General features: G+C 47.9%; 2 protein-coding genes across 10 annotated transcripts in view; one reads left to right on the forward strand and one right to left on the reverse strand.

Moving 5' to 3' along the window:
- The first annotated feature begins 839 nt into the window (after positions 1 to 839).
- The window catches only part of DLST (dihydrolipoamide S-succinyltransferase), a 28059-nt gene continuing 5421 nt past the window's right edge, over positions 840 to 23477 (forward strand). The window contains exons 1-15 of one of the 2 annotated variants that reach the window (XM_025869641.2): positions 840 to 963; positions 1527 to 1560; positions 4197 to 4245; positions 6891 to 6946; positions 7081 to 7155; positions 7557 to 7612; positions 8116 to 8227; positions 10814 to 10969; positions 11423 to 11499; positions 12379 to 12476; positions 15558 to 15688; positions 17036 to 17109; positions 17415 to 17498; positions 17910 to 18077; positions 19275 to 21063. In XM_025869641.2, the coding sequence (XP_025725426.1) occupies positions 901 to 963; positions 1527 to 1560; positions 4197 to 4245; positions 6891 to 6946; positions 7081 to 7155; positions 7557 to 7612; positions 8116 to 8227; positions 10814 to 10969; positions 11423 to 11499; positions 12379 to 12476; positions 15558 to 15688; positions 17036 to 17109; positions 17415 to 17498; positions 17910 to 18077; positions 19275 to 19409 (1368 nt within the window). In that variant the 5' untranslated portion in view covers positions 840 to 900 and the 3' untranslated portion in view covers positions 19410 to 21063. Of the gene's footprint in view, positions 964 to 1526; positions 1561 to 4196; positions 4246 to 4334; positions 4354 to 6890; positions 6947 to 7080; positions 7156 to 7556; positions 7613 to 8115; positions 8228 to 10813; positions 10970 to 11422; positions 11500 to 12378; positions 12477 to 15557; positions 15689 to 17035; positions 17110 to 17414; positions 17499 to 17909; positions 18078 to 19274; positions 21064 to 23477 lie in introns of those variants that run through there. The other variant, XM_073895571.1, reaches the window with a different exon arrangement.
- RPS6KL1 (ribosomal protein S6 kinase like 1) overlaps positions 21806 to 23477 on the reverse strand; it is a 15417-nt gene continuing 13745 nt past the window's right edge. For 2 of the 8 annotated variants that reach the window (XM_073895567.1, XM_073895566.1), the window contains exons 11-12: positions 23338 to 23444; positions 21806 to 23006 (exon numbers count right to left, since the gene is read on the reverse strand). In XM_073895567.1, coding sequence (XP_073751668.1) covers positions 22946 to 23006; positions 23338 to 23444 — 168 coding nt within the window. In that variant the 3' untranslated portion in view covers positions 21806 to 22945. Of the gene's footprint in view, positions 23445 to 23477 lie in introns of all 8 variants that reach the window. The other 6 variants (XR_012379076.1, XR_012379077.1, XM_073895569.1 and 3 more) reach the window with 6 other exon arrangements.

Here is a 23477-nt window from a genome sequence, read left to right on the forward strand (position 1 = left end):
ATTTTGAAGGTAACAGGCAGAATTGTTATTACACACCTACCTACCTACGCCAATCTCTGTTCTAAGTGCTGTGAATACAGCAGTGAACAAGACAGACAAGGTCCCTAATTTAGTCCTTTATATTCTAGGGACAGAATGACTAATAAACCACCTTCAAAATACACAGGATGTATGGGGAACAATTAGCTTGGCTGGAGAGAGTGTGAATAGGACTAGGGAAGATCAGGAGATGTCGTTTCAGAAGTAAGGCTACTTGGTGATCTTCGTCTGGTAAAAGGGCAATGGGAACCCTTCAGAGGTTTCTTTGGGCTGTTTCTTTGTTCTGGAGTTAGAGAGGCAGGGAAGTGACTCTTCCTTTTTTTAAAATATATATATTTGAGGAACCTGAGGCTCAGGGAAGCGAGGTCACCTGCCCAAGGCCACCCACGTGTAAGATCAGGCAGGCTTGTGCGCCAAGGTCCGAGTTCAAAGCCCGTGCCAGCCTCCCGCTCTTTTCCGGTAGTGCAGAGGTGGAAACGCGCGGTGTCCCGGGGTCCCAGAAAGAGACTGGCACCAAGCTCAGGGCCAGCTCTGCGGATAGTTGTGTGTGGGGGGGGGGTGGGACCCCTGGGGCGGCCTGGTCTCCGGACGGTCGTAGGCACCCCCGGCAGTCCCGGCCCAGGCCGGCAGGCAGTGCAGCTGGCTGGCTCCGAGAGCGCTCCGCCGCCGTGGACTCCCCGGGGCAGACCGGTGTGCTGAGGTGGGGGCCGCTTCGCGCTGCCTGTCGGTTCCCCCCACGCCGCCAGTGGTTCGCTCCGAACACCCCTCCCCGCGCGGCGACTGCCGCGGCCCGCCCCGCTTCCGGTTGTTGCCGGGCCCTATATCCGGTGTCCGCCCGCCCTCGGCTCCGCCGCCGCCGCGATGCTGTCCCGGTCCCGCTGCGTGTCCCGGGCGTTCAGCCGCTCGCTCTCTGCCTTCCAGAAGGTACGGTCCGGTCGGGCTGGGGCACCGGCGGATGAGAAACCTGCCGGCGGGCAGAGGGGCAGCCTGGGGAGCAGGAGCGCGGCGCGCCGGTCAAGCCGGGCACCAAGGGCACCGGGACGCGGAGGCCGCGGGCTGGGCGGCCCGGGGCCGCCGTTGCTCTCGGGGTCGTCTTGCAGAGCCCAGCAGCCCCCCGCCTTCCCGAGGCAGCCGGCGCCCCGTCCCCTGCTGGGCCCCACCCTCCGCGCCCCGGCGGAGGAGCCGCCCAGAGCCGCGCCCGTCCCGACACGAGACTCCGAGTTTGGGAGGAGGCGCCGCCGAGTACCCCGACGGGATCGGGGCCCGCCCCCACTCTCGTTAGTGGGTGTCAGCCTCATGGGAAGTTGAGGTAGTTTGGCAGGCCCAGGGTGCTGACTGGGACTGAGAGCCTTGGCTGTTGCATTTGCCTTTTGGAGTCACGAGATTCACCTGTCAGTAGCACCTGGACAGCTTTGAGTGCACTTAAAAAGCTGTTTCTTCCCTCCTTTCATCATGGGTGACGTCGATAATGTCTTCTTTCTCAACAGGGGAACTGCCCTCTAGGGAGACGTTCCCTGCCTGGTAAGTTGTGCCCTTGCCGTCACCTAACGTGCTCTCCTCCTGGGCAGAGCAGTATTTGAGGAAACAGGGGTGCCTGTGTTTCTCCACGTGATGTGGAGCGAAACAAAGTGCTATTTAATAACAGCTATCATTTATTCATTTGGCACATAGTTACCGAGTTTCTACTGCCTGTCAGGCACTGTGCTAGGCGCTCACTAGGGCTACAGCAGTTAACAATTCTTACCTCCTGAAGCTTATGGTCTAGCGGGAAGGAGAAAGTGTAAATTGCTAAGCAAATGAGGGATCATGAATTTTGTTTAAGTGCTGAGAAGGAAAATGAAGGTGGACAGAGGGCCTTCTTTAGTAGGGGACATTAAAGCTGCAATCCAGGGGATGTGACAGAGGCGAGTTCAGTGAAGAGCAGGAAAAGGAAGGGGAATAGCGTGTACAGAGTCCCTGAAGAAGGGAAGAACTTGACAGTGTTTTGAAACTGGAAAAAAGGTGATTCAGCCAGAGAATTTTGGTTAAAGGAAAGAATGGCATGAGATAGAAGATGGTGTAGGGACTATTGGAAGGAGTTTAGATCTTATCTCAGTTTTTTGTATGCCCGGCATAAATATTTGTTGGATGAGTAGATCCTATTGGGAGCTTTCTGTGGGCCAAGTATGGTTCTGAGTGCATTCTGTGCTTTTTGCTGTTAATCATCAAGAAACAATAAGAGGTATTCTCATTGTTTTACAAATGCATGACCCAAGGCGAAGAAAGGCTAAGTGCCTTGACCAAGGTCATTCAGCCACCTATTGGTCAAGCCTGCTCTACCTGACTCCTCAAACCTAAGTTCTTAACCCACCATGTTGTCATTTACTCATGTGCTCAACAGATCATTTGAGCTTTTCCTACGTGCCAGGCACTATGCTAGGTGACAGGGATACAGATGGTCTCTACCCTCCAGGATCATATGCGCTAGCTGGAGAGACAGCAAATAGACATTTATGCACACATAAGGCCACAATTACATTGTGATGACTGTGAGCCAGAAGTGCAGGGCATAATGAAAGGGTGAGATGTAACCCGGCTTGGGAAGGTGGAGAGAGTGGTGAGAATGGCAGTAAAGGCTTCCCTGAAAAAGTGATATTTAAGCCAAGTCTTTAAGAATACATAGCAGTTGGCCAAGAGAACAATATTCCAGGCAGAGGGCATTGCTTGTGCAAAGGTTGTCCGGCAGGAAGGGACTTGACCAGTCATAGAAATGGAAAGGAAGCCTGTCTGGCTGGAAGGTTAGGGAGGCCTGGACAGTACAGGAATGTGTAAAGTTTTTGGACTTTATTCTAAGAGTCATGAGAACATAGGCACCTAACAGAGTGTAAGCTCGGAGCGGATTGTCAATAGTAAATATTCTTTTAAACTAGGAATTCTAAAAGTAAACACTTTCTCCATTTATAGACTGGCAGGACAATGGAAAGAACCTTGTACTTGGGGTGTGCATTGTGGCTCAGGGCTTCACCTTGGGCTGGTCCCCTAAGCCTCCAGAAGCCCTACTTAGGTAAAAACTGGGAATAATAGCAGATGGTCGTTCTACTTTAGGGAGTTGTGAGACATGAAAATCAAAATGAGGTCATTATGTGAGAGCTTTTTATAAACCCTAAAGCACTGTACAATTGAGACTTGCTGTAAGATGAACTCTAAATTGGACTTTGTTCCAAAACTCAGTATGGGCTGCTGGCTGTTCTAGCTCAAAGATACACTGTACTTGGGATTTGTACTGCAGAGGCATGGACTGCTGGACATGGAAGTGACTTACTTGACTCTGAAACTCTGGAGATTTGGGGGAGGAAGAGGCACAAGGGAGAGCTCTTTCTCCTCTGGTGTTTCCTGAGCCCATGGTTTATTTAGAAGAGTTGTTAATAGATCTGAAAAAAGACCTCTGGAAGAATATGTTCAGGTGAGGTGGCAGCCCTTGTTAGTTGTAATTAGTTGTCATTTGGGGAAATGCAGTTATCTGTGATAAGGACATTTGGTGGGGCAGAAAGGGACTCCCACCTTGCTGAGTTTGAACAGAGGGGACGACCTCAGAGAGCTCATGGGAAGGCAATAAACTGATAGGAGGGACAATGATTTGCTCACTACTGGGGCGAACTGGAGACCCTGGGCTTAAAGTAGCCCAGTCTTTGCTACTAGGGTTTATGCAGTAAGACTTCCAGCTCAGTGCGTTTTAAGTAACCAGGGAAACAGAAACCCAGACCAAACATACCCACTGCTTCTCAGATTAGGCTTTGTGTAGTCACAGGATAAGCCATGATGGGTCTTTCTCAAGCTTCAAATATATTTGAACACTTGGGGGAGTAGGGAGGTTTTATTATGAAAACATACAGGGATAATGACAGTTTATGAATTTTAAGGTAAATAAGATGACAAAACTACTTCAGGCTTTGCCTTTAGAATTCTTCCCTTTTTTCAAATACATACCCACTCTCAACCCCACATTACCTGTTGCTCTCTGCCATTAAGAAGCAGGACTCTGTGTGATAAGGATTATATTGTTGCCTACATTTGATATTGCTCCATGTCAGAGTTAGGGGGTGAACAGATTTCTTTTCCATTCCCAGCAGGTATCCTGTATAAGAGTTGTTGGTTAAGAGTTGTTTTGTTTCTTACAGGGGTCTCCTTATGTCAGGGACCAGGTTACCCTGACAGCAGGAAGATTGTGTAAGTATCACTGGGGAGCACAGATGTGTGGCCACGGGGTATTTAAGACACCAGTTCTAAATTTGACCACCTGCTTTCTTCACTGGCTTCCAGGCCTAGATAATCAAGGTGCTTATGTTGAGTCTCTAGACCTAACCTTGATGTTGATTTATGACATGTGATGTACGTTGAGCGTCAGCTCCATGTCAGGTGCTGGCGCTGCAGTGTGCTTGTCCTCAGGTGTTTAGATTGTAATGAAAGTGAAGTTGGAACCCTCTCTTTATGGGAATAGATCTAGTAGGTTACTCTTGAGTATTCTGGTTGGATACAAGTGCAGCCGAAGGGCTGGAGGTTAACATTTCCTGTGGAGATTTAGAGCATCCTCTACCTGGTAGCATAGTTATTCATTTTAGAAACAGTAAAAGCAAAAGACAAGTCAGTTGAGTCCTGGAACTTTGACTACTTCAGAGGGAATGCTATTATTGCGCAATAGAGTTTGGAGAAAGTCCACCCATGTGTTTCAGATTAACTTCTGCTTATGAATGTTGCTTAATGCTACTTTGCATTCCAAGTATTTTCAGGTATGTGGTAAGAGGATGCTCTCTAGTTATCTGTTAAACAGCTATCAAGCTGTGTTCTGCATAGGGAGAATCCTCAAAACGAAGGGTCACCAGATTAGTTCTTTCACTGTGCCTCACAATGGGATTTTCTTTTCAATTGAGAAAATGATGCACTTAGTACTAGAAGTATGAATTTCTGAGTTAGTTTTTAGAGGGCAATTAACATTCATTAGTCTTGAACTGTGTGTATTTTTTGATCTAGCAATTCCATTTCTAATAATCTGTACTGAAGAACTCCTGGTATATCCAGATTTCTCTCAAAATGGCCAAACAACAGGGGATTGCTTAAGCTATGTCATGTTGACATGTTCACACTATAAGTGGGGAAACACAGGTTATAAAATGATTCTGTTTTTACTGTACAGTATAATCATGTTTTTTGGTGTTTCCAAATATTCTACAAGTGAACATCTAATACTTTTGTAACTTAAAAATTATTCAGAGCAATTCAAAATGTGCTACTCATCTGCAACTTTAATGAAAAGTGGAACAACCACAAATTTCAATGCAATACATGCAACAAATAAGTATTTAAAAGTAAATTTCTTTTTTTTTTTAAGATTTTATCAGGGAGCACCAGTGGGGGGAGGGCCAGAGGGAGAGGGACAAGCAGGCTCCCTGCGGAGCACAGAGCCCAACACGGCTTGATCCCAGGATCCTGAGATCATGACCTGAGTCAAAGTCAAGACGCTTAACTTACTGAGTCACCCAGGTGCCCCAGTGAATTATTTGTTTAAAAAAAAAAAAACACATCATTAAACTTTGTGGGGTGAGAAAATAAGTACCCACCTTATTTTAAAAAAAACTTTCATTATAAAACATTCTGGTTTTTCATGATTCAAAAGTAAAAAGAGACTTTACCCTTGTCCTGCATGCCCCCAAGTTCCTCTTCCTAGGGACAGCCAGTGCTCCAGGTTCTTGAGTGTCCTCACATAGCAGTCTCTGCAATTGCAAATTACCCACGAGTTCTTGTCCCTGACCACTTAACACATGGTTATAAACTTTATGCAGATCACTTTGTGTTCTGTGCTTTTTAAAAAATAACGTACATTTTCCCCCTTGAGTTTTAAATAGATCTTACAGTTATTTTGACATTACAAGAGTAAAAATACCAAATGGCAACTTAAATCTGTTTTACTTCTGTATTATAAAGATGCTGCTTGTAGAATATTCAGAATCCTGAAGTGTAGAAAGTGAAAGTCCCCATCAGTCCAGATCACTCTCCCAAAATGTGTATGTATGTAACAGATAAACCATAGGTACTGTATGTATCTACATCTCTCTCCAGAGTTAACCACTCTTAATGGTTTTGTGCAAAGTGGTATCATTCTCTAATTTACATTATTTGAAGTTAGTGTCATATCAGAAAATACCTTGGTCTTTTGAAGTTCCTCTTGAATGAGTCCAGAATGGACCAATGTGCTCCCTCCTAGCAAGAGAACCAACTAGGAGATACAGGAGGTTTTTTTTGTTTTGTTTTTGGTGATTCTGCCCCCTCCCAACCATCCCTGCATAACATCTTTTTTTAATTCCAAGCTAATTGTCTCCTCTTGCTGCCTTATCTGATCTCCGTCTGTAATCCCGCAGACAGAAACTTCATTGTTTGTGACACAATGGCAGGTACTGCGAGGGGACCCAGTTTATTGTCCTTGAATTTCGTCCAGAAAAAAACCTAATCGGGAAGCTAATTCCTTTTGGTGGGTGTGCAAAGGACCGAGATGCTTATCTTTTTCTTCACTGAACCAAATGAAAGTCTCTGTTTTGTGGGAGCTGGCATTTCACTGAGCACAGACTCACCCAAGGAGTTTACTACGCAGGGTACCCATGTCATCCAGGCTCTGCTGTAGACCTGCTGAGTCAGAATATCTGGGGATGGGGCCTGGACATGAATGCTTTGAAAAAGTTCCCCCGGGGGACACTCATGGGCACCCCTGGCTGAGAATCACTGATTTAAAGGGAAAGTGGTCCATGGTCCCTTGTCTAGACTACAATGCAAGTGGTTCACCTGCTAAAGGAGTTTACTTTTCTTATGTTTTTTTTCTGTAGTATTAACAGCAGTAGTGTCTTCAATGTTCGCTTCTTCAGAACTACAGCTATGTGCAGTAAGTACCTGCCTTCAGTTCCCTGCCTTCTTGGGAATGGGATTTTAATGGGAAGAGCAACAACTGACAGAGTTTAATTAAAAAGGAAAAATGAGGGCCTACATGTGATTTTCTTTTTTGCTTTTTTTTCCTAGAAGATGATGTGATTACAGTCAAAACCCCAGCGTTTGCAGAATCTGTCACAGAGGGAGATGTCAGGTGGGAGAAAGGTAAGATTTCAGGCCCTACTTACTTAAGTTTAAATACTTTATAAAGTTGTCATCACTGACCTCCCCCTCTCTGTGCCCCGATAATCAGGTTTCTCCCTTCTCTTTGCACGAAATGCAATTTTTCCTGGCCCTGTAGGAAAGGGTCTTTTTTTTTTTTTTTAAAGATAAATTTTTTTTGGGGGGGGAGCAGGAGAGGGAGAAGCCGGCTTCCGGCGGAGCAGGGAGCCCGATATGGGGCTCGATCCCAGGACCCTGGGATCATGACCTGAGCCGAAGGCAGATGCTTAACGACTGAGCCACCCAGGCGCCCTAGGAAAGGGTCTTATAACACACCTACCAAAAGGGATTTTGTGGCTACTGGGGTCCCCCCCTTAACAGATAACCTTTGACTATCTTTTCAGCTGTTGGAGACACTGTTGCAGAAGATGAAGTGGTTTGTGAGATTGAAACTGACAAGGTAGGCTTGTCCTATATCAGTGTAATTTTTCATGTAAAACCTAATTAAAAAAAAAGGGACTTAACGGTTTAAAGATAATTTTTAACTTGCTCAAACCTCAGTTATAAAAGTGTTGGAATAGCTCATTAAAAAGAAAAAGGTTTAAAATTTTAATTTTGGATTGTTCTCGATATATGTATTATGTACTTTAGTAGCTTTAGTTTTGTAGCGCGTGTGTGTTTGCGTGTGCATGTGCATGAACTGTTTCTGTTTCCATTTGTTTTTTGTGTATCACTTGGAAACACATTAACTGAACATGGCTTTAATGTTTCTGAGAAAGGACAAAGGGTGAATCTTCACAATAGCATTGACTCTTCATTACTCTGAGAGTGTGGCTTGGTGTTTCTCTAAGCAGAGTCTAGTATATCTGTTGGGACTGTTGGGACTCATATTTGAGATTCTAGACAATTTTCTAATGCCGAGTAAAAATTTGGACTCTTTCTCCATCTGTCCTTGTTTTCCAGACATCTGTGCAGGTTCCATCACCAGCAAATGGCGTGATTGAAGCTCTTTTGGTACCTGATGGGGGAAAAGTAGAAGGAGGCACTCCTCTTTTCACACTCAGGAAAACTGGCGGTAAGGAAGTTCTCCTGGTTGTCAAGATCGCCAGTGTTCCCCCTTGGAATTGGGGCTGAGCATAATGTACTAATTCCTTGATACCTCAAAGACTGTTTGGCATTCCAACTTCTGTTAGTTGAGGGACTAAGACAGGTGATATTTATGCAGTGGGTACTTTAAATGCCAACTTCTTTTTTTTTTTAAGATTTTATTTATTTATTTGAGAGAGAGAGAATGAGAGATAGAGAGCATGAGAGGGAAGAGGGCCAGAGGGAGAAGCAGACTCCCCACTGAGCAGGGAGCCCGATGGGGGACTCGATCCCGGGACTCCAGGATCATGACCTGAGCTGAAGGCAGTCGCTTGACCAACTGAGCCACCCAGGCACCCTAAATGCCAACTTCTAAAAGAAAATGGTATTTTAAAAAAACATAAAACCTCATAATAACTCTGTTCTTTCCACGTATATTTCTTATGCTGGACTTTTTTTTCTTTTTAATTTTATTTTATTGTGTTAATCACCATACAGTACATCATTAGTTTCTGATGTAGTGTTCCATGATTCATTGTTTGTGTATAACACCCAGTGCTCCATGCAGTACTTGCCCTCTTTAATACCCATCACCAGGCTAACCCATCCCCCCACCCCCTCCCCCCAGTTTGTTTCTCAGAGTCCGTAGTCTCTCATGGTTCGTGCTGGACCTTTTCTTAAAGATATAATAGAATGAAGAAGATTTTAAAGATAGTGATTTTTTTTTATTTCTTTCTCTCCTCAGCCCTGGCATCAGACTCAGATGGGGGCTTTAAAAATAACAAATGCAGGGCACCCAGGGGGCTCCATTGGTTACATAACCAACTCTTGATTTCCGCTCAGGTCATGATTCCAGGGTCCTGAGATGGAGCCCTGCCCTGGGCATGGAGCCTGTTTTAAGATTCTCTCTCTTCATTAAACAAAACAAAACAAAACAAAACAACCTCCCTCTTCCCATCACCCCCCACGCACGCATCTCTCTCAAAAAAAAAAAAAAAACCCCACAAAACTTCTATGTGTGTGTATGTGTATCTATATAAACAAACACAAATGCCTAGACCCCGTGGCCCAGGGATTCTGATATATTAAATCTGGGGTTATCAGATCCTGGTTATCTATTATAGTTTTTTTTTTGTTGTTTTTTGGTTTTTTTTTTAAATGCTCTCCAAGTGATTCTGGTACACAGCCAGGGCTGAGAGCCACTATTCTTTTTTAAGATTTTATTTATTCATTTGAGAGATAGAGTACAAGCAGGGGAAAGGGCAGAGGGAAAGGGAGAAGCAGACTCCCCGCTGAGCAGGGAGCCTGACATGGGGCTTGATTCCAAGACCTGGAGATCATGAGCTGAGTCCAAGGCAAATGCTCAACTGACTGAGCCACCCAGGTGTCCCGAGAGCCACTATTCTAAAGTGAGAAGAAGTAATATTTCATGGTGTCTATTCTGGAGAATTCAGTGTTGTTCTTTCACATCAGTGGTCATAGCATTTCTAAGGAAGGTTGCTCTTGGGAAGAAGTGAGAAGGAAATGAATTTGTATGGCACCTTATAGTCAATATGAGAGATAGAAAAAATAATTTTTTCTGATTCTTGGTTAAATGCTGTAACTACTAAAGTCTGTTTCTCCTTATCAAAATAGTTGAGAGAGATAGATTGCATCCTTTAGATTGATCAGGGTACGACCAGAAGCCCAGAATGGAAGTAGTGTGCTACAGTAGAAGGTTAGGGAATAATAAGATCAATTCTTTCACCTTCTGATCATTCCTTAAAAAGAATGTTCTTCTAATTTAAATACGAAATGTGAAACCAGGTATGTACAGATGGATAAAATCAAGGTATCTAAAGTTGTGGCTTATGAGCATTATGCTAGATGAAATGCTTCGAACTCTAAGTCTGAGTGAGCCTTTGATTATTTAAACTTTTATTTTTTAATAGTTAAGAGTATTAGGGGAGCTTGGGTGGCTCAGTTGGTTAAGCGTCTGCCTTCGGTTCGGGTCATGATCGCGGGGTCCTGGGATCGAGCCCCGCCTTGGGTTCAGTGCTCAGCGGGAGGCCTGCTTCTCCCTCTCCCACTCCCCCTGCTTGTGTTCCCTCTCTCGCTGTCAAATAAAATCTTAAAAAAAAAAAAAAAAAAGTATCCTTCCACACATGATGTTAAAATAGAAGACAAGACTGTCCATACTCCCATGGCTAGAAATGTGTTACTTTTGTATATGTGTATCAACATCTTCAATTGCCTGGGTTTCTTCTGCTTGGAAGTTTGCATTGCCATGGGCTTAGTGGGTGCTTTGAAAGTACTTGCTAAATTTGATCATCAGTTGGTATTTGTGAAATCAGGAAGGCAGCTGAATGAAATCAGTTATGTAACATAGGACATCTAGGAGCCCCAGGGAATGGAAGCCTCTTACTCCCCACTTTCTATCCTTGTGTGCATTTCATTGTGCCTTATATATAGCCAGTTAGCATTTGTCAGGTGATTGGAGATAGAGCTTTTGCTGCTAAACCTTGTTTAGTATCTGTGATTCGGTTGCTTTGCATTCCAGACCGTGCCAGTGACCTCTGCTTTTCGTGTTTTCCAGCTGCCCCCGCGAAGGCCAAGCCAGCTGAAGCTCCTGCTGCTGCAGCCCCGAAAGCAGAGCCTCCAGCAACGGCAGTTCCTCCTCCCGCCACAGCATCCGTACCCACTCAGATGCCTCCAGTGCCCTCGCCCTCACAGCCTCTTGCTAGCAAGCCAGGTACGCCTCCCCTCCTGCGTGTCTCTGTGTGGGAGAAGAACATCCCCTCCAATGCCTTGTTCCCTCGCAGGGCAGTATCTTAGACCAGTCAGGGCTCCGAACAGGCTCCAGTGGCTGCTTTGTAGAAGGAACTCTAGACTTTGTATCAGAAGACCTGGTTTGGAGCCCAGCTTTCTGTTTACAGCTCTGTGACTTTGGGCTAGCTCCTTAACGTCTCTGAGCAGATCTTCATTTGTGAAGTGGGAATGGTTCCTCAGAATATCTGAAGGATTAAGTGACAGGACATTCTGACAGCACTGGCACTTAGTAATTGTTTCTCTGGTTGTTTGGTGTTTTTGGGGGGGGCGGTGCAGAAAGGTGGTTTTATGAAAGCACGGGCATGGGACCCATGGGCCGAAAGAGCTGCTGTCTCTCTAATTTTCTGATGCAGCTGTACCTTCTGTTCATTGTCAGTGTCTGCAGTGAAACCCACTCCTGCCCCTCCAGTAGCTGAGCCAGGAGCCGGCAAGGGTCTGCGTTCAGAACATCGGGTAAGCCTCTGGGGACCACTTCCAGGAAGAGGCCAAGGGGATGGGGTTGAGATGAGGGAGTGTGGGCATTGGGGCATCTGCCTTTGAATTGCTGGCAGTTCGTGGCAGCCGAGTTTAGGAAGTGGCTTGTCATGGTCTCATACTTGTCATATGAGAGGACTAGAACCTGAAGTCTTTGGAACACCTGTCCAGTGGCTGGGTCCACGGTGCTGTGCTACCACCGGACTGCCTTGGCTGGGTGAGAGGTCTGCAGGGGGTGGGAGCTTAGTAGTGTGCCCCTCCCCCCACAGTACCACACACTGCGGGGAACTGGTTTTACTGAGCCCTGTTCTGTTCTTCCGGGACGCTTCACTGAGGGCTCCATGGTAGCAGTCACTGGCAGGGGCAGCTGTAAAACCTCAAGGAAGTATATGGTCAGTAGTGTGGGTTCCTCTGCCTGAGAGGACTTCCTAAAAATACGATAGCCTCAAAAGTTTGTTGCTGGTGAGTTTCCATTTCACAGGTAGCTGTTCTCATGCAGGTCTTTATCACCAGAAATCTATAGTCCTTCTTGGGCCAGCGAACCCTACACCACACTCTTCCTTTTCATAAATTGACTCTGATTTTTAAATCAGACCATTTTAAATTCAGGAAATTCACATTTCCTGAACTTCCATTCTTGGTCAAACTCAGGTGCATCTGAGTGAGTAGTTTTTGTCTGGCTTGCCTTGTCCTTGCTTAGAGGAGCAAGGCCACCATGGGAAAGAGAGCCTGGAGCTCTTGTACTTAGGTATCCCAGTCCGTGACACCTCAGTCCTTGCAAGCTGCGTGCCCCCTTGGACTGAGTGGGGAGGGCTTGATCCGGAGAGCCCAGACTGTCAGTCCTTGTCCTACTTTCAGGAGAAGATGAACAGGATGCGGCAGCGCATCGCCCAGCGTCTGAAGGAGGCCCAGAACACGTGTGCGATGCTCACTACTTTCAACGAGGTCGACATGAGGTGAGATCTCTGGGCCTCTTACTCCCCGTGCCCTTTTTCTTGGAGAACACTTGAACTTGCCCCAGCCCCTCCCCAGTGCTGATTCCAAAACTAACAGCAAGAAGAGGTAGGTACTTCTTTGCACTGCTTGTTGACTAAAACAGAGTGACCCATGGGTGCCCCTGTGACTTAAAAAGCTTTTAGCCTTTTAAATACGTGAATCTTGTGGTGTCTGATAAATGAGGCTGGTAATGGTGTTAAACTCTGATGACTAGTGTCGAGTTGCCAGGTAGAGCTAGGGCAATTGGGATGGAGAACCACTTGACCGCACACTCAGAGCCAAAGCCCAGTACCCTGCTGCTTTCTCACAGCGACTCCTCCTGATTTGTGTTCTTTAAGCGACTCAGATTTGGGTGGTGGGAAAGCACTGGACTTTCACCGGAAAGTCCTAGCTTTCACCTTTCCCATCTGTGATAATGAAATGGAAAGCAAGTTGTGTTTTTCAGTAAAAACCTCAGGATGTATAACCAAAGGGGCAAATTTAGTATACCGATTTCTAGGGTGAGCTGGCTGTTGATTGGGTGGCTCATTCGGTTGAATTTCGACTCGGGTCAGGATCTCAGGGATCGGCCTGCGTTGGGCTTAGCGGGGAGTCAGCTTGGGATTCTTTCTCTCCCTCTCCGACTCCCCCAACCCCCTGTGCACCTCTCTCTCTAAAATAAATAAATCTTTTAAAAAACACAAAGTGTAAAATCTAGAAAAAGAAGTATCAGAAGGGTAAAAGTATGAAGTAGAATGAGATCATTTGTTTTTGAGATGGAGGGCAGAAGTTGGGAGGGGAAGGTCCCCCTGTGCTTCCTGGAGGAAAGAGAGTTTTAATAGGCCTAAGATTGAGTAGCATTTTGACACAGGTAGCATCGTGGGGAAGGGTCATTCCAGACGATGTAAATAATACGGAGCTGACACAGGAAAGTACAGGATACTTTTGAGAACTATTTGCTGTGAGGAATAGGTGGGAAAGAATGGGAAGAAAGTTGGATCCATACTTTGGAATGTTTTGAATGCCAGGGATAAGAGTTTATATCTAATTTGGGAGGTAAATCATTAAGTCTTCAGGTCATCCCTTTGCTTTTTTTTTCTTCTAAGTGTTTAGTCTGCTAACCTACTTTTCATTAGGGAAATTTGTTTTCTTTTGGAAGGGATCTGAAAAGCTTAGAGAAGGGAGTGGTTTATGGATAGTGTGCTATGGCATTGTTCACAGAAGTAGGGCTCTGTGGCCTGTTTCACTAGATGTCATCCATGCTGTTGTGAAACTTCCTAAAAAGACTGGATGTCATTCAAGCTGAAGATTTCTCTCCTTCCTATCTGTAGGACATAGGGAAGGACCTTGACTAATGAATCACAAAGGCCGCAGCTTATGTTTCAGTGCATTAGGGCCAAATTGTACACAAATTGAATTGGACTTTGAAATTCTACCTAATTCCTTAAGACAAAACATGTAAATATTTGTGGCCTTGGAAGATGCAGTTGGCCCAACAGCTTTGATTGGAAGGTAAGTGCAGTAGCTGGATCTCATTTCAGCAGCTAATCGAGGTGTCACTTAACGATGGCTAGGGGTCTCACTGCAGTCGGTAATGTGGTTTAGATCGAGTGCCCTTGGGTCTTGTGCTGATCAGCTACCCATAAGGGGCCTTTCTGAGACCTTCTCCTCTGCCCTGCTGTCCCCGGCCCTGCCTCCAAGGGCAGAGCTCTGAAATAGAAGCTACTTAATGACCAGACAATAGCATTTGGGCAGGATTGAGAGCAGAGATGTTTATCACATCTCTTTCCCTCTTCTGCAGCTCTTGTGTCTTGGGAACCAGTAATGTCTTTAGGGTGGTAATCCTAGCACTAAATAAGGTTAGACTCAGGAAAACAAACATTTAAACCTAATCAGCACCTCCGCCCCCCGCCCCCGGAAAACTTCCTTTTTCAAAGGCAAATGGTCTGAAGGGGGAGTTAAAGTTATACCATCTTCTCTTTCATGCTAATGTCAAATTAGGCCATTATGGGGAGAAAGGGAAAACTGGAGCGTTTGGACCTGAGATAAAGTTATATTCAATTTCCATCACAGAACTGTATTCCGATAAATACTGAGGTTTCTGTAGCAAAATGATGGGAAAGCCATTTCCCACTAACTGCAGTATATATGTGGTACATGTGTGGAAAACCAATCCTAAATGAACAAAGGCTGTTTATGTCGCAAAGGCTTCCCAGAAGGCCCCGCTGCTTGTACTCGAAAAGCTTAGGTCCACACATGTCCACTTTCTAAATACCAAGGAAACCACATCCACTAAACTGATAGAAAGGGCAAGGGCTGTATCTTTATTATCTTGATGCCCAGCCTTGGCCCTTACATGTGGTGGGGATTAGCACCTGTTTGAAGGAGCAACTACATGGACTTGCTAACTCTGCGGAGATAGGAGGGAGTTTATTGACTTTCCGATGAGCCTAAAAGAACACTGGTCTATACCTGACCATATATAGCCATGGATGCTTTTGCTCACATGGAGCCCAAACACCTGTGGAGTTTTTTCAGGTTTTGTTTTCATTAATTAGAAAATAGGAAGAATGTCACAAGGAAGTCCTAATCGAGTTTGGTGGGTTTTTTGGACATAATTCTAACAAGAAATTAAAAAAAAATTGTTTATCTTGTAGACTTTGTTTATGCTTAAAATAATTTTTCTTCAGAGTAGAGAGCTCATGAATTTCGGGTAGCTAGAAATCACGTTCTCATCCAGGCAAGAATGTTAGTATGCTGTGTGAGCTGTTGTTCATATTATCTGTCACTGAATTCTATGACTTCTGGAATAGGAAGGAGCCCCATAAGGGGCTCAGCCTGCCCTCAAGACTGATGGGACCCAATTTCTTTGATTCCAGGTTTTGTAAAGAAGCAAGGTTATTGTATTGACCTCTGCTGGACTATTTCAAAACTTGAACTTAGGTAGATGGTCCAGAGTAAGGGAAAAATGCTTACCCAATTGTGTACATGGAGTTAGAAACTGGTATGAAAGGCAAAATAAAGGCTTTGTGGTCACTTTGTTTTATAATGTGTTTTTATAGTAACATCCAAGAGATGAGGGCTCGGCACAAAGATGCTTTTCTGAAGAAACACAACCTCAAACTAGGCTTCATGTCGGCATTCGTGAAGGCCTCAGCCTTTGCCTTGCAGGAGCAGCCTGTGGTCAATGCAGGTGAGTTTGTGGTGGCCGGACTCGAAGAGGTCCTGGGAGGTATGTGTGCTCCCACACACAGACCAAGGCTTTATTTCATACCTGTGAAAACATGAGTGTCTTTGTCCAGGTATTTTCTTGAATCACCTTCCTGAAGTGGTGTCATGGCTGTTTTCTCCCCACTAGCTGGACAGAACGGTTTCTCTTCCCATTTCATAGCTTGGCAGCTGCTCTGCCCGCAAGCACTTCTGAGCCAGCCCGGCTCTCGGGGCTTCTCACGTCCAGGTGGAAGCTCGTGTTCTGTCTAGCACCTGCCTTTCCAGGGGCCCCGGGATCTTGGGGCCTGACTTCCCCACTTGGCATAGGCTCCAGGGTGACCTTTGATTTCTAGTTGATGGACCTCAGTGGGAGGCCGTGGGCTTGGCCCCTCTTTCATGGACTTGGTGCTCGTTTTCCTTTTTGCTCACCTACGTCAGTGAAATGTTGACCTAACAAGCAGTTCTCTTTCCTGTTGAGACACTTCTCTGTTCCCTGGAAGGTTGGAGAGGGGACAGTGACACTTCTGCAATTCTGAGCAATGCCAGGGTCCCTAATGATCTAGAAATAGCAGCTCTAGGCCCTTTCATTGAGTGGTGTACTCTGGGTAGGTAGAGGGCTGTCTTTGTCCAAATGTGTATGTACCTCTTTTGTTTGTTCTATTCTTCTCAGGCTTCCTCATTGGTTCTCCATCCCTTTCTTCTGCCTGCCTGTATATGTAGGCATTTCTCAGAGTTCTTTTGGCCTCTTTATCACTTCCCACATGCTTTGCCTCAGTGGCTTATCTAACAACACAACATAGACTTTCTGTGGAAAAGAGTGCCGAGCCTGTATTTTCTCATGAGCACCAGACCTAGACTTTCAGCTGCTGGTTTGCTGGCTTAACACTACCCTGCTTCCTCTGGAGTCTCCGAGAACGAGGCCTCCCTCACCTCTTGGGGAGAGTAGGCAGCGGAATGGGCAGCACTACCCACCCCTCCCTTTGCATCTGCCTTTTTGGGAGCACTTTTTAAACCTAGCCATTCTCTGTTAAGGGAGGGTTTGGGCAGAGCTAGTTAAAGGGAGCTCTGTGCATACCTATCCTGTGTGAGCCGGTGTACTGAGTCTTCTGTGAAAAACGGATGCTCCCATGCTCGGCCTCAGTCAGGGCACTTGGGAAATGTTAGGACTGGTTGGGAGTAAGAGGAGTCCACCACATGCAGTGCAGTGGTTTTCCTGCTGACTGGTCAGCCCACTGTACCAGGCATTGTGGATTTTCACTCTGTTAACGCAAGTATTTCTGCATTAGCCTAGGCTTGGAGAGTTGTGTGTAACATGTGTTTTCTCTCACAGTGATTGATGACGCATCCAAAGAGGTGGTGTATAGGGATTATATTGACATCAGTGTCGCCGTGGCCACCCCACGGGTATGTTGGGGAAAGCGGTGGGGAGCTCTGGTCTTAGACTCTCACTTTGTATAAAAAAGCAGACCCCTGGGGAGAGAGCATTTCTGTAATCCTGTCTTCTCAGAAGGGAGTTAGTAAAAGAGTAACCTGCTTTTGACCCCACCACATTCTTTTATCTTACCGTCAAGCCTAAATATTTTAGACTCTGTTAATCACATTGAGTCATTAAGATGCTCGATGGGGAGCAGAGACCATCCGCTTGAATCAAGGGAGTTATAAAGGGTACTGTTAATCTGCAACTGAAAACAGCTTTTCACTCTCATCAGGGTCTGGTGGTTCCTGTTATCAGGAACGTGGAAGCTATGAATTACGCAGATATCGAGCGAACCATCAGCGAACTGGGGGAAAAGGTAAAGTGGAAAGCAACATGTGTGTCGGTTGCTGGGCAGGTCAGGGAGGAGGGGCTGGGGAAGGCCAGGCTCACCAGTGGGCAGTGCTGAGGGAACTGGCGCCTTGCTCTGCTGGGTAAGGCGTGCGGAGCCCGAGACTGGCGGTCACCCCCAGGAGCCAGACTCTAGCTGTCTGGCGGCGCTCAGCATGTTCTTGTCACGGAAGACCTCATCAGAGGAGGCCTGCTGGGGAAAGCAAAGGTCCTCAAGGCATTGTGCCTGTCCTCTGGTGGAGGCCTGGCCACAGGCGTCTTCTGCTGAACAATAGCTAGAAGTTGGACTGTTGGTCTCAGACAGGAGCCTTCTGGGCTCCCTGTAGGTGAAGAAAGCTGGGTTGGCCTTATATTGCAGTGATTAAATCTCCATTCTTAGGCCCGAAAGAATGAACTTGCCATTGAAGATATGGATGGTGGTACTTTTACCATTAGCAATGGAGGTGTTTTCGGCTCACTCTTTGGAACGCCCATCATCAACCCCCCTCAGTCGGCCATTCTGGGCATGCATGGCATCTTTGATAGGCCAGTGGCTGTGGGAGGCAAGGTAGGAACCATCACTGCAAATGTCCTATTGGCTAGATGAAGAGGAGGGGGAAAGCTAGCTATTAATTATGACGGATGCACTGGAATTTCAGGCATAAGCTCCATCTCTTAGTTTCTAATTAATAGCTAAGGCACTGATCTTCAAATTGTGGTGTGTGATTAAGCATCATTTGGGAACTTCTTAGAAATGCAGACTCTTGGACCCCTTTCCAGACCTGATGAAGCAGAAGCTGCAGGTGATTCTGATAAAAATTAAAGTGTGAGGACCATGGAGTTGAGGTGGCTTCCTCCTTCATCGGGAGGGGTCATCAAGTTCCATTCGGTGCTGTCGGGAGTGGGGACACAGTTGGCAATGTGGTCCTTGCCCCGGGGAAACAGGACAGCAATGAAGATCTATGAGCTCCCAGGTTGTATGAAGGTTTAGCGGTTCCCTGGGAGTTCAGGGAATAAAGTTAAAGGGTCTTGAGCTGGCCCTAGAAGATATGTTGGTAGGAAAATATTTTCTGGGACTCCTGTGTTTAGAACATTTTTGGGTCACTAGGTCTTGTGAATCCAAAAATCCTAGGTCTTCTCCCTTGAAAATGCTCACACACCTAACTTTGCATACAACTTAAGAGAATTGAGGATCTCTGGTTACTTTTTAAAATTCTAACCCTAAAGAAGAAACTTTGGGCTGCCAGGATTGAAGGGAAAACTTTTCCTTTAGACAACAGATGAATGAAAGGGCAGAGAATGTGTGTGTGTGTGTGTGTGTGTGTGTGTGTGTGTGTGTTTTTAAGATTTATTTGAGAGTGCATATACTCGAATGTGTGCCCAAGCTGGGGGGCTGGCGGGGGGGGGTGTCCTCTGAGTGCGGAGCCTGATGCTATGGAGCTTGATCCCAGGACCCTGAGATCATGACCTGAGCCAAAGTTGAGAGTTGGAAGCTTAACCAACTCAGCACCCAGGCGCCCAAGAATGTTTTTTTAAAAGGCGCTTTTGAAGAGACTCTTTATTTTCTTGGTTGAGCTGTCTTGAGTGGGAGAGCTTTGCACTCAGGGTAAGCCTTGGTCTTTGAAAATAGAAGGCTCCAGAAGCAACAACAATAGGAAAAGCTCTGGAACTGGAAGCTTTTCTATGGGCTATGCTTTCTCATCTCCCCACTTCCAGTGGGGCTTCCTCTGCTGCAGACAGACCTGTCAACCTCTCCTCTCCGTAGGTGGAGGTGCGGCCCATGATGTACGTGGCACTGACCTATGATCATCGGCTGATCGACGGCAGAGAGGCGGTAACTTTTCTCCGCAAAATCAAGGCAGCGGTAGAGGATCCCAGAGTCCTCCTACTGGACCTTTAGGAGGGAGCCACATACCCTACACACCAACCATGCAGGAACTGACCACCAATCTTCTCCCTGTCCCCTCATGGGTTCCAGGCTAGCCTGGTGCCAGGCACATGTTGTTGGCCTCCAGCAAGGAAACCAGGGCACTACGTAACCAGCAGCCACAGGTCTTTTCTTGGTATTCTGCCAGGCTCTCCCCTCTCTGCACCCTTCTCTTACACTCGAGTATCTTCTTGAGGCTTGAGGGAGAGAGAGCCTTAGTGGATGCTCATTAATATTCCTGCCTTTCTCCCATTCGTCTTCTGCAGAGATGATTTTGCTTCTCTCCTGGGCCAGTATTCTATAGGGAAACCACTGGGGACCATGTGATCAAGTTTGTATCTTTTGAAAGTCTGTTGTCCAGAGCCTCCTTAGGAGGGTGTGGTGTCTCCCAAGCTTACAGCAGCCCCTGGCCTGGCTGTGAACACTCTCACTTGATCGCTCCTGTATGGAGGTACCGACTGCAGGCCAAGAGGTGCTGCTTGCTGCGTAAATAACAGTTCATTGTGCGCTGCCAAGGACTTCAGGATGCCTCTTCTACCTCGTCCAGGAAGCACAGGCCAGGGGGTCTGGGGGGGGGGGGGGGTAGTGTTGGCAGGGGCAGAGTCCCCTCCGAGGTGGTATGTTGTAGACAAGACAGGAGCAGAGCCCACCCTCTCAGTCACGGCTCCATTTTGGCACAGTAACACACAGCCGTGGTTGTGCCGAGCTTTCTGGGCTGCTTGGAACCATTCTAGCACATCGCTGTCGTTTAGAGCAGATTCTAGCACACCATGGCAGCGGGACAGGGCATGGTCACAAGGGCTGGAGGCTGGTGAGATTGGGGTGAGGGGGCTTCCTGTGGACTGGCTCAGATTGATTTGAGCTTTTTACATGCCATTGGCATAAGCACTCGGACTGAAGGGGCAGACTCTGTTTCTCTGTGCATCGTGGCCCTTGGGGGAGCGGGGTGTCAGAGAGGATGGACTCTGGTGGAAACCAGCCCCAAGATGCTACTATACAGAGGCGAGAATGGGCAGTCGCCTGAGGTGGTGTTGCCAGATGGGTCTGGGCACAATCATTGGAATTGCTTGGAGCAAGTTTAAATACACACATCTTGTTATGAAAGCTGCTGGGCTTCATTGCTTTGTATGCAACTGCATCCAGGCCTGAGGCTGCTGACACTGGACACCAGGAGCCACTGACTTAGTGTGTGTGCCCATTCGGATCTGGAGCGGAGAAGCAAGGCCTGGAGGGTGGGGTGGGGGAAGGGTTGGGAGCCGATACTGAGTGCCTGCAGCATCTACTCTGTCTTCACTATTCAGAACTTGTACCTAAAATATTTAAAGAAACTGATTTTAAATGCAAATTAAAGGGCAAATGTTCTCAAAAGGTTCCTGCTTCTGCGTTCCTTTTAGTTCCCACGGTGCACAGCCCCAGCACTGTGACTGTCCCAAGCCTTGGAAGCCACAGCATGTCCCGGGAGTTAGCCTGTGAGATGCCAGATTTCTGAAGTTACCACTGTACTGATTTGACAGCAGGTGGAACCCTAGCCGTCCGCACGCCAGGAACGTGCCTGGCTTCCTTCCGGTGAGCCCCTCCAGCCTGACAGGCCACACTCTTGAAGAGACTTCGCGGTGGCTTCAAAAAGGTGGGACCCAGACGCCAACAGACGAGCATTTCTGTGGGGGCTTGGAGCATTTCTGGGATGGATTGAGGAGGTGGGCGTAACTTAAGACAATGTTGCATTTTGGACTTGTTTGCCACATGTATACAAGGGTGCCCGAGGTCAGTAAGCACTGATGAGGGTAGATCACCCCCTGGGAGCAGGGGTCTGGGAGGGAGGCAGACAAGGTTGGGAGCTAACCTAGACTACGGGTGGCAGGCATATGGCTTCTGAGTTTAAACACCATCCCCACCTGTTGGGCCTGCAGGGATGCTATGTCTTGGTGAAGGTCTGTTACAGGAACGCAGTGGCTCCAGAGGGCAGAACTAGAGCTAATGGGGCGGGGAGGGGGAAGATGGGTTTAAGGAAAGGCAGAACTTCAATCTCCTGGGCTTGGTGCTAGAAGCGCTCTCTAGGAAACCTACAACGGAGGTATTATTAGCCCCGTAAGGGCTGGGACCCAGTATTCACGGCCCAGCAGAGTAGCAGGTGTTCGCTGCACGGATGAGGCCCAGAAGTTCAGAAGCAACTCACCCTCCGTGTGGCAGTGGTTGGAAGCAGCCCGGCCTGACTTAGCATAGCAAAAGGACAGACTTGTGGACAGGCTCCACCGGGCCCTATCATGTCTTTAATGGGAGCCACCATCCATCTCCGGGGTCACTGTGAGGATTATTAGACTAGTGTCCTATCTCACCCCTGCCCCCCAGGTACCATGACCCTCCTCTAGGACTTCTCTCTTTCCCACAGCTCCCAGGTTCCCCCCCGCCACATGCCATCCCTTCCTCTCAGAGCTTCTCTGCGGGGCACAGGCTGACATGCCCTTCACGACCAGCCCTGCTTCCTACCTTCTAGGGAACTCCAAGCTCACTCTTGACTAGCATGGGGCTTCTCGGGGGGAGCCTTCCAATCTCTCCCTTCCAGCAGGGCTGCTCTGGTTGCATTCAGGAGGCAAGGACACCATAGGCAATGGCAGGCTTTATTGGGGGGTGGGGGGTATGAGCAAGGCCCAGGGAAAGCAGGCGCAGGCTGTGTTCCCCCCGTGTGCCCTCTGTAGGACTGGTCTCTACCCCTAGAGTTAGAGTTGGACCTTCACAGCCAGACTGGAGGTCAGAGGCGTCCCCTGGTGGTGTGGGAGACACTGGAAGGAAGGAGTTGGGGGCAGAGGTCTGGTGGAAATTTCCTTCCCACACCCCAGTGACAGGGTAAGCCCCAAGGGGAATCAGAGGACCCCCAAACCTGGGGAGGGGATTGTCTTTGAGGTAACTACTTACCCCAGCTCTTCAGGGACCAGAAACATTCTGCTTCTGGCTAAAAGCTTAGGCAATCATTCCATGTGTTTTGTGAAGTCACAGTGGGCGGTGAATTAAATGGACCCTCAAGACGAAAATGCAAAATGGTAAAGAGGACAAATGCCTGAGAAGGGATTGTAATGGGTACAAAGTGTAGTAGTTGCTCCAGCCTGGAGGCCCAGGGGGTAGGCTCCCCTTCCCACACTGGTGGGCTGGCTGGGGAAGAGAGCTCTTCGTTCTGTTTTCAGAATGACACTACGTGCCAGAGTTGTGCCTTTCTCCCTCTCCCCTGATGCTTCTCCTTATTTCTCTCTCCTGCCTGCCTTTTGTTCTCCAGTCTGAAGTCGTAAGACGGCGCGTGGTCAGGTCGGGAAGTGGATCCTGTACCCCCCACTCCCACCCCGTGCAGGAATAGCCTGGGAGGGGGAGGAGGCCAAGTTGCACGGCTAAGATGAGCAGGCAGGGCAGCCCTGGTTTGGGTCCACTGGGCCAGTGGACCAGTATCCTGAGATGAGTCTCCAGAGATGTCCCCAGTGGGGCACATGGCCGCTCGTGAGTCACGAAACCTTGCCGTCCATTCAGCAGGCGGGCAGGAGCTCAGAGCTCATGCTGCGGAAGGCACCCTGTGGCCTGGCAGGTCTGCGGTCAAGGTACAGGGAGCTGTTGACTGACGGGTGGAGGACGGATGGGCGGAGGGGTCCGAGCTGCCCAACTGGGTGGGATCTCCCTGTCCCTCCCCCTCAGCAGTGACCAGAAAGGGTCTCCAGAGCTGGCTGGGGGACGCCCAGGCCCTTCTGGGCAGTAGCGGTGGTTACGATGGTGCCCAAGAGTGGCACTGAGCAGGAAGGGCACCTGCCCTGCCTTCCTTGCCTGAGGGTCACTGATTAGACGGGCCAGCTCTGGGCGGCAGAGGGGAGAGAAGATCCAGGCTAGTCCAGCAGCCTCCATGACCCACTCTGCCCCCTCTTACCCCACCAGTTTGCTCCACTGGGTAGTACTGAAAAAGGGGTGGGCCTTGAGCTTGTTGACACCGCCGCCTCCAGCACCCAGGCGCCGGGCAGGATCAAACTGCAGCAGCTGTGGAAAAAGCCCCGGGGGGGGGGGGGGGCT

This window comes from Callorhinus ursinus, unplaced genomic scaffold (genome assembly GCF_003265705.2).
Source record: "Callorhinus ursinus isolate GAN/ISIS: 27379988/994484 unplaced genomic scaffold, GSC_fseal_2.0 scaffold8, whole genome shotgun sequence".
NCBI classification, from domain to species: domain Eukaryota; kingdom Metazoa; phylum Chordata; class Mammalia; order Carnivora; family Otariidae; genus Callorhinus; species Callorhinus ursinus.